The 13150-nt window shown below is 47.9% G+C and overlaps 1 protein-coding gene across 7 annotated transcripts in view; it reads left to right on the plus strand.

The window, feature by feature from the left end:
* RPTOR (regulatory associated protein of MTOR complex 1) overlaps window positions 1–13150 on the plus strand; it is a 397196-nt gene that overhangs the window by 143423 nt on the left and 240623 nt on the right. For all 7 annotated transcript variants that reach the window (XM_044746113.2, XM_044746114.2, XM_070483827.1 and 4 more), the window contains exon 4: window positions 11941–12099. In XM_044746113.2, the coding sequence (XP_044602048.2) occupies window positions 11941–12099 (159 nt within the window). The remainder of the gene's footprint in view (window positions 1–11940; window positions 12100–13150) is intronic.

The following is a 13150-nucleotide window of genomic DNA, read 5'->3' on the forward strand; positions in this document are numbered from 1 at the left end:
CGCAGGAGGACTCCGGAACTCCTCGGGGGGCTTCCTGAGACTTAGTTTGCTCACAGCCTGTCTTTCTCTGGAGGTGTGATGGAGCGCCAGCGGCTGGCAGCATTACTGTCAGCCCTCAGAAAGGGATGGGGACTTGCTTTTAGGGTGGGCCACAGTGGGGCACGGTCACTTGTCTGAACCCAGTCACAGGCTCCTTTGAGACACCACTGCCCTTGGCAAATCTTGGCGGAGACCTGAAGGTGTTTGTGTCAGCTGCTAAGCTGACGCTGTGAAGCCGGCCGAGCTGATTGCTGGAACAGGGCGTGCTGGAGCCTTGATGATTGTGATTCAAGAGGAGGGATTCTTCAGAAGACAGAAAATATGTTTTGAAAATAATTTACTACTTACGAGTAGAAGGGGAGCCCTGGATTGCTGAAGCAGACGGAGGTCTAAGTCAAAGCAGATCTCTCTGCGGCCCGAACGCGGTGAGGCGTCAGGATGCCCGGCCTTGGCCTGTAGCGACGGCCCGTGCGGGGAACGCTCTTAGCTGTCGGCCCCTCTCGGAGCCACGGTCCTCCTCAGAGCCATTTTCAGCAAAACATAGTTCTGTCTCTGAGTGTCGCCCTGAACTCCAGAATAACATGAGCAGGGACTGGAACTGGTTGGAAAGTGACCTCTGTCTTTCTAGAGGACTTCTAAAGGTCACCTTTTTATTTCTGAAAAACAGGTGATCTCAGTTCTGCCCTTGCAGAGTAACCAGAACTCAGGTTACACCGGTGAGAAGCGAGGTGCAGAGAAGGCGAGGCCTCCCCTGCGCGGGCGGCCGGGCCGGGGTGCCAGGACTCTGCTTTCACCCCACCTGGTGGCTCTGGCTTTTGTTTTTGGTGGGATGGTTTTGATTTCTCCGAGATCCATCTTTCAGTGATGCGTTTGTGAAGGATACTGGTCACATTTTAGATGAAAATGGCAGCTGTTCCCATGTGTGTGACACTCACAGCCAGCGCGGCATCTGTGAATTCCTTCAGGGCGGCATAGAGGCTCAGGGAGTGTTACAGACAACACAGCAGCTTCTTGTTTCCTGTTTACACTGCAAGGGCTCAAGTGTTCCATTTAAACGTAAAAGATAAGTGGTAGTTTGTTTTTGTCTTATTTTTTAATTAAGAGATTTGGGGAGAAAACCAATGTTGTAGTGATAACATCAGGAAAAAATTACCCAGGATAGCACTTGAAGAGAAAATAAAATATGCACGTGGAGTGGGACGGTGAATTTGTACTATACAGTACCTTGCCTTCACCTTTCCTGATAACAGATCAGCTCTGAGGCCCATGTGGGGATGAGCAAAATTACATTGGGAGAGTGGAGATGTACTTCTGTTAATTTACGGTAAATGATATATTAATAAAGTCAATATAGTTCAGAAAAACACCCATGAATCGTTCCCCACACTTGTCTCGTGTGACTTCAGTGTGTCCAGAGATGATTGGGATTCAAGGGAACTTCTGAGGGCTCTGTCCTCAGCAGCCTGTGGTCTGGAAGGATCGTGATCCATGTGGTACGTGCAGAGACGTAGAGGGCACCCTATGAGCCACAAAAGAGCCCAGACGGACGTTGGTGTGAGAGAAGCGGGGAGGGCCACGTGGAGAAGACGAGAATGGGAGCTTGCTCACACATGGTTAGCGAGACGGGGAGAAGTCCAGACAGAGGAACTGTTTGTGCAAAGGCCTCGAACTGTGAAAGGGCATGCTTAATCAAACCCTTGGAAAGGACACGGTGGCTGAGTAGAGGGTGGTAGTGGTCGCATGGCCGAGGAGGCTGTGACCATGCTCAGGCATGGTGATACTGTCTTGGGGCAGTGGACACTCCCCTTGATGGTTTGTTTTTAGGTGGCAAGTAGCCTGATCACTTTGTGTTTGAGAAAGAAAGCTCTGACTGAGTGGAAAGACTTGGAGAGAGGATAGTCTGGAGGCCTGGAGCTAGTTAGGGGATATTCGACCCCTGACGAGGCAGAGGCTGTATAGCCATGTGTGAGGGACATGCCACAGCTCCACTGAACAAAGCCTAATGATCCACTGGATGAAGGGGAGGTAAGGAGAGCAGAGTGAAGGATGGGCCCAAGGTGTGTGGTTTGGGCGACACGGTCAGGCTGGTGCCAGTGATTAAGGTAGGGAGTCCAGAGGAGTGGGCATGCGTGAAGCAAGGCAAGGCATTCCATTGTAACGTGTTCTTGAAGCTGCCACCCAGGAGGAGCATGGGGAGTGAGAGGAGAAGGGAGGCTGAATCACAGCCACATCTGAGGGCTCATGGAGGAGGATGGAGCAGGGGAAGAGGTGAGAAACGCAGTCAGAGCAGTTTGAGGGAGGAGGAGAGAGGCGAGGAGAGAGGAGGAGAGGGGGCGGAGAACCAGGTGAAGGCAAGGTGGGGATTGGCTGTCGGGGGAGTGAGCAGCTGCGTCAGATGCTGGAGACCTGGCTGGTAGCAGGAACCTCAGACTCCCCACCGGGTTTGGCCATGAAAACCTCATGACTGTACAGGAGCAGTCTAAGTAGAGTAATGACGTGTTGGAACAGCTTGAAAAGGGACAAGGCGAGAGTGAAGTTCCTAACATTATCCTTCCAGGGGGTCGTTAGCGTGGGTGTGCGCCTGCCCTGTGTGGGATGCTTGTGGTCACTGTTCCACATACTGGTCCTCAGGAGTAGGAAGGAGAAAACATGTCACACCAAGTTGGTCATTCTTTCTTCTACCATGTCACCGTTCAATTTTCGCCTTTTTCTCTTTTCTCCTGAATCTTTGCATTCGCAAAGATCCCTTATAGCCTGACACTGGGCGTCTGGCAGAGGAGCTGCTGCTTCTCCACCCACTCTTCTCCAAGGAGCTGTCCTGAAGAAAGGGAATGTCTTTTTATTGCCTTTCATGCAGGTATAAAACTTGAAAGACACATATATTTGCCAGCGACAGAGTAAATCTCCTTTCATTTGCCTCTGCTCACAGACGGCACTCCTGGTTCCTCGCATCAGATGAACAGCATAGCTCTCGGGATGGTCACCTGTCCAGCTCCTATTGACACCCAGGAGAGCCTGCTTATGGAAAGTGTCAGTCAGGCTCACTCCACACGATAGCTGGTGCTTTGGTGGGAGTTAGAGTTTCCTCCAGCATCCTCCCTGAGCTTGTTCAGAGCAGCAGATCGCTTTGTCAGGGCATGAAGTTGTCTGCTGAGGGACCTGGGTGCTGTAGTAAAAGGCTTGCTTTACCACTGCATTCCATCTCAACAGAACTGAATCTTTAAAAATCTCAAAAAAATAAAAATAGAAACTCCAAGCCTCTGATATAACAGCTCTGTTTGGAAAAGCTCATTGGGCTTTGCAAACTCTAGTAGGAAATATTTATTCATCATTTGTTCATGCACAAATATTCAGTGAGCTCCAACTGCGTGCTAGGCATTATGCTTACCTGAGGGATGCCATAGTGAGCAGGGACATCACAATCTCTGCCTTCACAGGGCTTTGATCAGGGCGGGAAGAAAGTGGGGGGAGGAAGACAGATGTGTAACAAGCTGATAGAGTCAAGGGGCATAAATGCTATGCTAGGGGACCTGGAAGTGCTATGGGAGCATTTGGCATAGGGTAACTACCCAGTTTCTGAGGGCGGCACCTGAGAGGGAGTTCCAGAGAAGTAACATTTAACACGATAGTTGAAGAAGAAACGGGAAATGTCCTGGCAAGAGTTGGAGTTGGGGGATGGGGGAAAAAAGAGGGTGTGGCAGAGGTCCAGAAGGTAGGTGAGAACATAATGTGACAAAAGACTTGAAGATACTTTCTTATGGCTGGAGGGTAGACTCTCAGGCTTTATTTAGAGACAAGGCTGGAGGTCTTGCAGGGATTTGTGGGCCATTCTAAAGAGTTTGCAGAGTCAGTGGGAAGCTGTCCAAGGGTTTCTAGCAAGGGAGACATAGTGAGTTTTGGAGAATGGATTTGGATAGAGCAAATGAGGCTAGCAGATTAGTTGGGAAGCTGTTGTAGTAATCTAAGAAATAGACAGTGGTGGTGGTGATGATGATGATGGTGGTGAGGACGGTCATGAAGATGGTTGTTATGGTGCTGATGATGACAGTGATGATGAGGTAGTGATGGTGCTGATGATGGTGATGGCAGTGATGATCATCATGGTGATGACAATGATGATGAAGATGATGGTGGTTGTGGTAATGGTGGTGGTGATGACGATGATGATGGTAGTGATGGTGGTGATGATGACAATGACGATGATGATGGTGGTGGTGGTGGTGGTGATTATGATGATGGTGGTGGTGATGGTGTTAGTGATGGCAGTGGCTTGGCCTAGGTAGTGATAGTGGGGATAGAAAGAGCTTTAGCAACAATAAGTGTGTTTAGAGGGGTGGTGGCATAAAGCCCTGAACTGCCTGGGGCCTGGAGCTTTCTTGTGTGGGGCTACCACCTAGAACAGGTGTCCTTTGTGCAGACCTGACCTTCCTCCCTGCCCAGCATTCCTTGGAAGTCCTTGCTTCCTACTTGGGAAGGAGAGGGGCAGGGCTGAAACTTCTGGGGGACCCCAGACCCGGGGCAGAACTGGCCCAAATTGTAACGTTATGTTTGTTCTTCCTGGACAGTTCTGAGAAAATCTCTCATGCTTTTCAGTTTTTTGGATCTGAACTTGAAATGTTATCCATAGCTATAGAAGGATGGAAAGAAGGACGGAAATCACGTTATTCCTACTCACATTCCTAGTCGAGTAAGATGGCAGTAGTCTTTACTGGAAACCCCAGAGAAGCACAGGCAGTGCTGTTGCTGCTGCACAGGGTTTCCTCGTTACAGGATTCTGTCAAGAGAGAAGACCTGCCAAGCAGAGCCCCTGGCTCCTCCTCCCTGCGCTGCCTTGCTCTCCTCCAGGCACATCAGGAGCTCTCTGTGTGGCTTCACCAGGCTGGGAAGGGGCCACAGCTGCTAACCTCGGCTGCAGGGAACAGAGCCCCTCCTGCACCCGTATTCCTTAGCCTCTGAAATCTGTCCATGCATGACGAGGAGGCTGAGGGGAAATAAAGCTTTCCACAGGGAATGCAGAATCTGATTGCAGGGACACTGCGTAGGCCTTATTAGCATATAGGTGTCATTTTGGGGTGAGAGACCATCACTGAGAAGGAAATGAAACTTGGAGCTGCGTTTTCTGTCATTAAGCCAAGGGGCAGCCTGTCTTTGTTTCCTTCTTCCGTTTTTCATTCTTTTATTCTCTTCCTCTGTTGCATGCTCTGAAATTTCCATGCTTCTATTTTATCACGTCTTGAGATTACATAGTAATGCCTAGCACAATAGGCAGTATTTTAGAGACTTGCTTTGTCATTTCACACCCCTGGCTAAAGTTGTCATAAATCTCCCAAATGATTAGCTGCTTCCCCTGCCACTCCTGTCCCTCACACTGTGGAGCCATTATCTGAGGCTTTCCAGTCCTTAACGTGGTGTGGTGACATTTAATTTAGTGCTTCTCATTTCAAAGCTCTTAAAAATATTAATTAATTCCCATAAAACCCCAGGAGGCATATTATTAATATCTGTAGTGCCTTTCATGAGTCCATTAATATGTCCTTTCTGTGCAATAGGTAAGAAAATGAGGCTAGGTCATTTTTTGCAACCCCACAGGAGAAGACCTTGATGGAGCCAAGGTCAGAAATAACGAATCCCTAACTTTATTGATGTCTCCAAGTAATGTCAACCCTGTGGCCCAGTGTGGCTTGGGAGAACAACACTCCTATTTAGAACTAATCTCTGGGGACAGCAATTGGTCCTTCAGTGGAGCTGGAACTTTACAAATCCTAGCTCAATAGCTGCATGGGGAGGGCAGAGCTGAGAAAAGCTGGGTGGGAGCGGTCAAAGTGGGATGCAGGCTAGACAGAGCAGGAAGCGCTCATCATTCCTGCTTGAAAAGCACCCGGCGGTTTGTGGACTGTGAAGTGAATCCAAACACCATGGAGCAGACAGCCTGGCGCTCCTGGGAGACGGTGTGTGGGTGCACAGTGCAGCTTGTTCTTGCTTTGGGGTGCCTTGTCTTTGAGCAAGTTCTTCATTACTGAACGTTGGGGTTTCTGTAGCCCGAGGAGCAAGAAAGCCGATGCAGAGGGATGGTGAAATCAGGCGGCTCCCCGATAGCCAGGGTCAGTTTAGGGCCCTTTCCCTCTGGTTCTTTCTCCCTTCCCACTGCTCTGCTGTGTGGCGAGTTCTGCACTTTGTCTTTTCTCGTCTGTCCCTACAGCTCGTGGCTTCAGAAGTCTTTCTCACTCTGAAACATGTACCTGATGCTCCTTCAGGTTAACTGGCTTTAATGTGCATGAAAAGAGGCAAGTCTCTGCCAGATCAAGGCAGCGTCCTCCCAGACGAGGGGACGGAAGATGGTCAGGAGCATGGCCTGCTTCAGGGGGACTGGGCTGTGGACATGAGGCAGTGGCACCCTTTCTGCCTCCTGCATGAGGCTTTGGGAGGCTCAGGCGAGACGGTGCTTATGAACGCTTGCTGAAGAGTTGAAGAGTTCTCAAGGCTCTGCATGTGTCAGCTGAGACTGCTCTGGTGATAGTTATGAGGAGTAAGGAAGGTGGTGCTCAGAGTGGACCGTGATAGTTGACAAGGGTGATTACTGTCATACTTACTGGTAGCAGGAAGTTTCAGGAAATAAGGCCTTTGGGTGGGGGAATCAACACGATGCACTAAAGATTTATTTGCTGTTTTCTTCATACTGTCTGATAACCATGAGTGAGTTGAAAGTTATCAAAGCTCCGTCAGTGTCTTTGTAACCTCGTGGCAGGAGAGACGAGTACGAGAGGGACATCGTTCCATCACTGCTTGCTCCTGCCCTCCCACGCCGGGCACAGACCCTGCATTCTCTAGGCAGCTCCCCACCGCTCTCACTGCTCCTAGTCGTTGCTGTGGCGGGAAATGAAGGGCGCATCCCAGGCACGGCCCTCCTAGGCCCCCGGTGCCCTCTGAGTGCACAGGATGGAGGCCCTTTCCCTCATTTCCTCCACATGCGTTGATTTGGTTTCAGTCAAGAGCTGTTCTTTCCCGGCCAGTTTTCTCACACTTGTCGTAGAAATGCTTTGGTTTGGGAGAGGGTCAGAGGCATCTTTAGCACTGTCTCTCTTGGCACACACTGTGGTCATAACATATGTTACACAAACAAGTAGGGCCAGCCCTGCCTTCTGAGAGCTGGCCAGCCTGGGGCCCCCTTGGACGGGTGGCTTCTTGGAGAGACAACTGGAAAGCCGGTAACCTCATTATAACGGGGTATGATTCCCTGTTACTGCTCTTGGCAGTAAATGAAAATGTTCTTTGTCTGTTGTGCTCACAGGGAAAATAAGTAGTGAATTCAGAACAACTCTTAGCACCCATTAAAATTACTTTGTGATTCAACCTCTCCATCCTTGCTCTTCCCTACATCAGACGCCTGCAAGTCTTCCTGGAAGGAGGAAAAATACACACTGGGTGTTTCCTAGCACCCCTCCCACTCTGCTCCAGAACAGCCCAGGGCGAGACTCAGGGATGCGCTTGTAAGAACACTTGTGAAGGCTGCTCCCTCCCTTCAGCCCGTGGGCCCAGTAGTTGTAGCTCATGGTGCTAAAATGTTCTTCTGAATACCTCTAGCTGTTTCTACCCACCCTACCAGGATGCATTTTAAAAAGTGCTTATATCAAAAATGCATAGGCATTTATTTTAATTTACATGAAGGCCCAGATCAAAATGTCTACCAAGATGGGATGTGGTTTGCTGCCTAGTTTGGTCACTACAGCAGCTCTGAGGCAGAGAAAAATCCGAATTCCAGGTTTGTCCAGGTCGTGTCAGTGACTGAGGTGTTTTGGCTGACGGGGTTTACCTGGGTCCTCTGCTCCATCAGGTGTCTTTGTGGGGGCTGGGGACTCAGGAGGAGACGCAGTGGCGGCGGCTGCGCTGATTTGAAAGCAGCCTCCACAGACTGACCCCATCCCACTCTCTGTAATTCTTTTTATCCTACCCTTTTGAAGCTAGAATGTCTAGATAAGTGTACTTCACACTTATTTTCTAACTTCACAGTGTGCTGGTGCGGGTGTGGGTTTGGAGGCCGTGTCCAAAGTCGTGACATCTCAGTAAAATGTTTCCTTCTTTCCCTCCAGAACTAGATTTTCATTTATCAACTACTTTCATCTTGTTTAATGGGATTAACCAAAATTCAGGTGTTTAGAGCATTAAGACTCAGTGCCCTTTTTCTATCCTGCCCAGAGCACAAGTAAGCAGTTTATCAGTGATGCATCAGGAATGTTTTTCTGTATCATTTTCTTAACTGTTTAATATGTAGAATTCCAAAGAGGAAAGAATTGTTGATGAACATCTGAAGTATCTATAACCTAGATGCAACGATTTTTACATATAGACTGTCTAATATGTTGAAATTCACTCGTCACTTCAACATCAGATAGGATTCATCATTTTGATTTGTATCATTACTGATTATGATAATCAATGTCGATAAAACTCTCATTGTCCCTCATCAACTAGTTGCTAATAACCAAGCATGTTGTGAGGCCGTGGAAAGGATAGATATAAAAATCAAGACTGGCCTGACAGGTGCACACTGCATTGCACACCGTGTCTGTCCTCATGGAGTTTACGGTCTCAGTAGGACTGGAGCAGCTGCACATGAACATGTGACGAACAGTGTAAGTTGGTTCAGAGAAAGAGAAGATTAGTCATGCTGAAGGGGTCCAGGAAGGAATTCTGCACAAGGGCTGGGAGTTGAACTGGTGCTTACAGAACACGTGCTTCAGGCCGAGATGCCAACCTGGAAGGAGCAGGGACACCACTGCCGCCTGGGCCAGGCATTGGCTCTGAGCTGCTCTGAGCGCTCCTGTGTCCTCAGCCGCTACTTCCGCATGGACCCCGTCTCCCTGAGGGCCAGCACTGCTCTGAGAGCCCCCTGTGGCTGCTCGTAGCCCCTCTGCCAGTGTCACATTTGTGTGCATTGCCTCCACGACAAAAATGAATTTGAAAACCTTGCATTGCATGTTAGCTTTCCTGAGCCTCCTGTGACACTGTTTACTTAGGAGTAGCATTCTGGCTGGTGTGGAGGAAACACTGGGAGGGAAGACCACTTTGCTAGGCCCTAGCCTGCTACGTCTGCACAGGTTCTAAAATTGTCCTGCAATAGGATGGGGTTGCTGTCCTTGGGTTAGTTTGCTTACAGGTGCAGAAAATGACAGGAGTCTGGAAACACTTTGTTTTTGAATTTCGTCATTCTGCAACTTTCATATTCACACATCTACTGATAACTTTCAGAGTCCAGGATACAGTATATCACCAAGGGTTTTATGTTGTCATAAATCACATTGTTGGAATATATTTAATTAGATGAGAGCAAAGGTTGTATCTCATCCGTGGCGGGACTGATACTGTGTGCATTGGGCCACATTCTCCTGCTGGTCTTTTCACGTGCAACTCTTCGTTTCCCTTAGAAAGGGGAGGAAAGCTTTCTTAAACATAAGCAGGGTGTCGTTCTCAGGCCTCCTCATGTCTGCTTTTCATCTCTGCTCCTTTCTCCTCGCTGCTGTTCTTTTGAAACATCAGCTGGTGCTCACTGAGCACACACTGTGTGCCAAGCCCTGTGGGAGGTGCCGGTCCCGCAGTGGGAGCCGCAGCCCGAGGCTCTTCACTGCACATGTTCCTCCTTCTCACCAGTGTTTCTCTTCAGGTGGTATCAGGGCATTGTGTTCATTTTTTTTTTTTTTTGAGGAAGATTAGCCCTGAGCTAACATCTGCTGCCAATCCTCCTCTTTTTTTGCTGAGGAAGACTGGCCCAGAACTAACATCCATGCCCACCTTCATCTGTTTTATATGTGAGACACCTGCCACAGCTAAGCAGTGCTTAGGCCCACACCTGGGATCTGAACCGGCAAACCCTGGGCCACTGAAGCAGAATGTGTGAACTTAACTGGTGCGCCACCTGGCTGGCCCATGTTAATTTTTTTATTTAGCTTTGTAAATAATGTTTTAAAAGTGTATCAAAGTAATAAACACATAGATTATGTTTTAAAAATCAAAACATAATCCCCACCTAGAGGCAAACTCTTAGCTGTGTTTTTCTATTAGGTATAACCATCCATATTTTATTTATTTATTTATGTTGCTGAGGAAGATTAGCCCTGAGCTAACATCTGTGCCAGTCTTCCTCCACTTTATATGTGGGTCACTGCCACACTGTGGCCTGTCAGTGGTATAGGTCTGCACCTGGGATCCAAACCCGTGAACCCCGGCCACCAAAGCGGAGTGTGCCAAACTTAACCACTATGCCATGGTGCTGGCCCCTTTTAGAGCTTTTATACATGTTGCTTCCACTCCTCCATCCAGTATGGTTATAGATTTACTTTTTTAGTTCTTTTTATTGTGAATTTACCATTAAATGTTCTTTGCAACCAGACAAAGAGAAATGAATACAAAGTGGAAGGACTCCTCTGATGAGCCCCACATCCCCACTACCCAGCTTCAGCATCCTTGCCACATGGCCTTGTCTCTGCACTGGCCTGCCCTCCTCTCTCAGGGTATCTTGAAGTTTGCACAGGTTCTAATGAAATAAAACCAGCATTCATAATATTCTGACTATTAAACTATGACTATTTACATGACTATGTAAACATTGTTCACCAGAAAGCCAGGAAATGTATTTGGACCTAATTCTGGACTCTGTGTAGGGGCTGCCTGGCCTGCTGCTCTCTTGGGCCCTGAGCTCACCATTTGAATTAGCAAGAGTCCAGAGGAGGCCTGGGCGCCCGGGAGGACTAGGGCCTGTGGTTTTCCTTTTTTAGTGTTTTCCCGGCTGTCCTTGGGTGTTGGTTTTTCCGTGTGAACTTCAGTAGCAACTTGTCTAACTCCATAAAATAGCTGGTCATATTTATTGGGCGTGCACTGACTTTGTCAGTTAACGTGTGGAGAACAGGTATCTTAAGATGTTGATGCATCTACCCCAGCAGGGAGCATCTTCCTACATTTCAAGTTTACTTCCAAGTTTTTTTAAAACTCTCCTTCTCTGGGTTTTGTACATTTCTTCTTTTGTTTATTCCTGTGTGTTTCATCTTCTTTGTTGCTATGTAAGTGGGGGTCCTTACATTCATGTCCTCTAAGCATTTATTGTTTGTATATATAAAGGCTATTGATTTTTGTGTGTTAATTTTAGGTCCTGCTAATTCAGTGAATTCTTTGTATCCATCGGCAAGGGTCCAGGCAGAAGTAGGTGGGAGCAGATTTAAGTAGGGCAAATATGATGGAGCTAAAGAGGGCAGCTTGTTTCCTTACTCTGTTTGGTTTTTTTTTTTTTTTACCTATAATGCTTTTGCTGTGTTTTGTCACAGGTTCCTGTACTTAAGTAAATTGTGTCTTCCATGTTCCAGATAGTTGTGTTTTTTTGTGTGCTGAGGAAGATTTGCCCTGAGCTAACATCTGCTGCTAGTCTTCCTCTTTGTTATTCCTTTTTTTTGTTTGTGAGCTTCTGTCACAGCATGGCCACTGACAGACCAGTGGTGTAGGTCTGTGCCTGGGAACCAAACCTGGGCTGCTGAAGTGGAGCACACCAAACTTAACCACTAGGCCACCAGGGCTGGCCCTTCCAGATAGTTTTTTCAATAGGATTCAGTGTTTCTGAGAAATAGTTTTGATATCACAGGGGCACTGCCTTTTGCTTAGTGTTCCCAAGTGACCATGTGACCATGTTATCGCAAGTGATTTTCATAGTAGTTCTCAATAAATATTTATTGAATAGATGAATTTTCACAACCACCCTGTGAGGTAGTCATTATCCCAGTTAATAGATGGAGAGACTTGGGGTCACTTGTCCAGGGCCAGGCAGCTATTAAATGCAAACTCAGAGTAAGGAATGGAGTATGTACTCCAGGTATTCCCATGAATCCATTATAAGTTTCTTGCTTTTTTCTCCTGTGACAGGCCCGGTACAAGCAGAGCCTCGATCCAACTGTGGATGAAGTGAAGAAGCTTTGCACATCGTTACGTCGAAACGCCAAGGAGGAGCGGGTTCTCTTCCACTACAATGGCCACGGGGTGCCCCGGCCCACAGTGAATGGGGAGATCTGGGTCTTCAACAAGGTGGGCGTGCCGTGGAGGCTCCTGTGAACCAAATCCATTTCTCTTTCTGCGAAAAAGTGTGTGCAGTTTTGGTGGTCAGCTGCAGATCCTCTTCATCGGTAGCTTTAATTGGACCATTGATGTTGAATCCATTTCCACAATCCCAAAGGCAGGACGATTGAATAGGACAATGGGCCAGTTATCTGGTGGGAAGTTTTGGAATCATTTCTGTTTCAGTGATAACAATTGAAAAATAATCAGGCACAGGAGTTGTTTCTGTTGTAAAATATGTTAACGAAATGACTGCCTAGAAAGTCATGAGGTGTAGGGTCTGTGATTTATTTTTCCCTCCATGAGGATATGAGTTCTTATAGTTCTTTGAGGAAAGACCTCAAGATTAGCAGCCTTCTAGTTTGAACAATTGCAAGATTTCTGAATTCAGTTAGAATCTTCCTTTGAGGATCAGCGATTTTCCTCGGGAATAAAATAGCATAGGTATTCCAAAGAGCTGACACCAAGGACCCTGCAGACAGCCTCAGCTCTGCCCTCTCCAGGGTCGACATTGCTGGCCTCTTGCAGTTCCTTCATCAAAAGACTGTGGGTGAAAGTGAGGGGTAGGTGACACCCCTTCCGCCATCTTCCTGAGCTGTGTGTGCTGAGTTTCATCCTCTGTCCTCAGTGCAGGAACTTTGGCCCCCTGAGAGCAGCCAGGCCGCACTGCTCTTATCATCTTCTTCATGAAAGCCTCTACCTGGGGGTGCGCAGTGCTCAGCCTGTGTGGCCACTCCCTACGTCCTTAACCTTGTACACAAGGGTGTTGATTCTGGGATGCAACCAGCTCGAGTTCAGATCTCAGCCATACTGCTTTATTAGCTCTAGGACCTTGGACGAATGGGTAACTTCCTGGACTTCTGTTTCCTTACTATGGAAGCTGCTTCACAGTGTTGTGGTTAGGATTAAAAGAGGTGGAGCATATAAAGTACCTAACAAACCACTCGACTGCCGGCTGTCCCATTTTCTCTGCTCCTCTCTGGCACAGGTGGCCACGCAGTGTAGGCAGCTGAAACAATTG

This window comes from Equus asinus, chromosome 13 (assembly GCF_041296235.1).
Source record: "Equus asinus isolate D_3611 breed Donkey chromosome 13, EquAss-T2T_v2, whole genome shotgun sequence".
Lineage (NCBI taxonomy): Eukaryota > Metazoa > Chordata > Mammalia > Perissodactyla > Equidae > Equus > Equus asinus.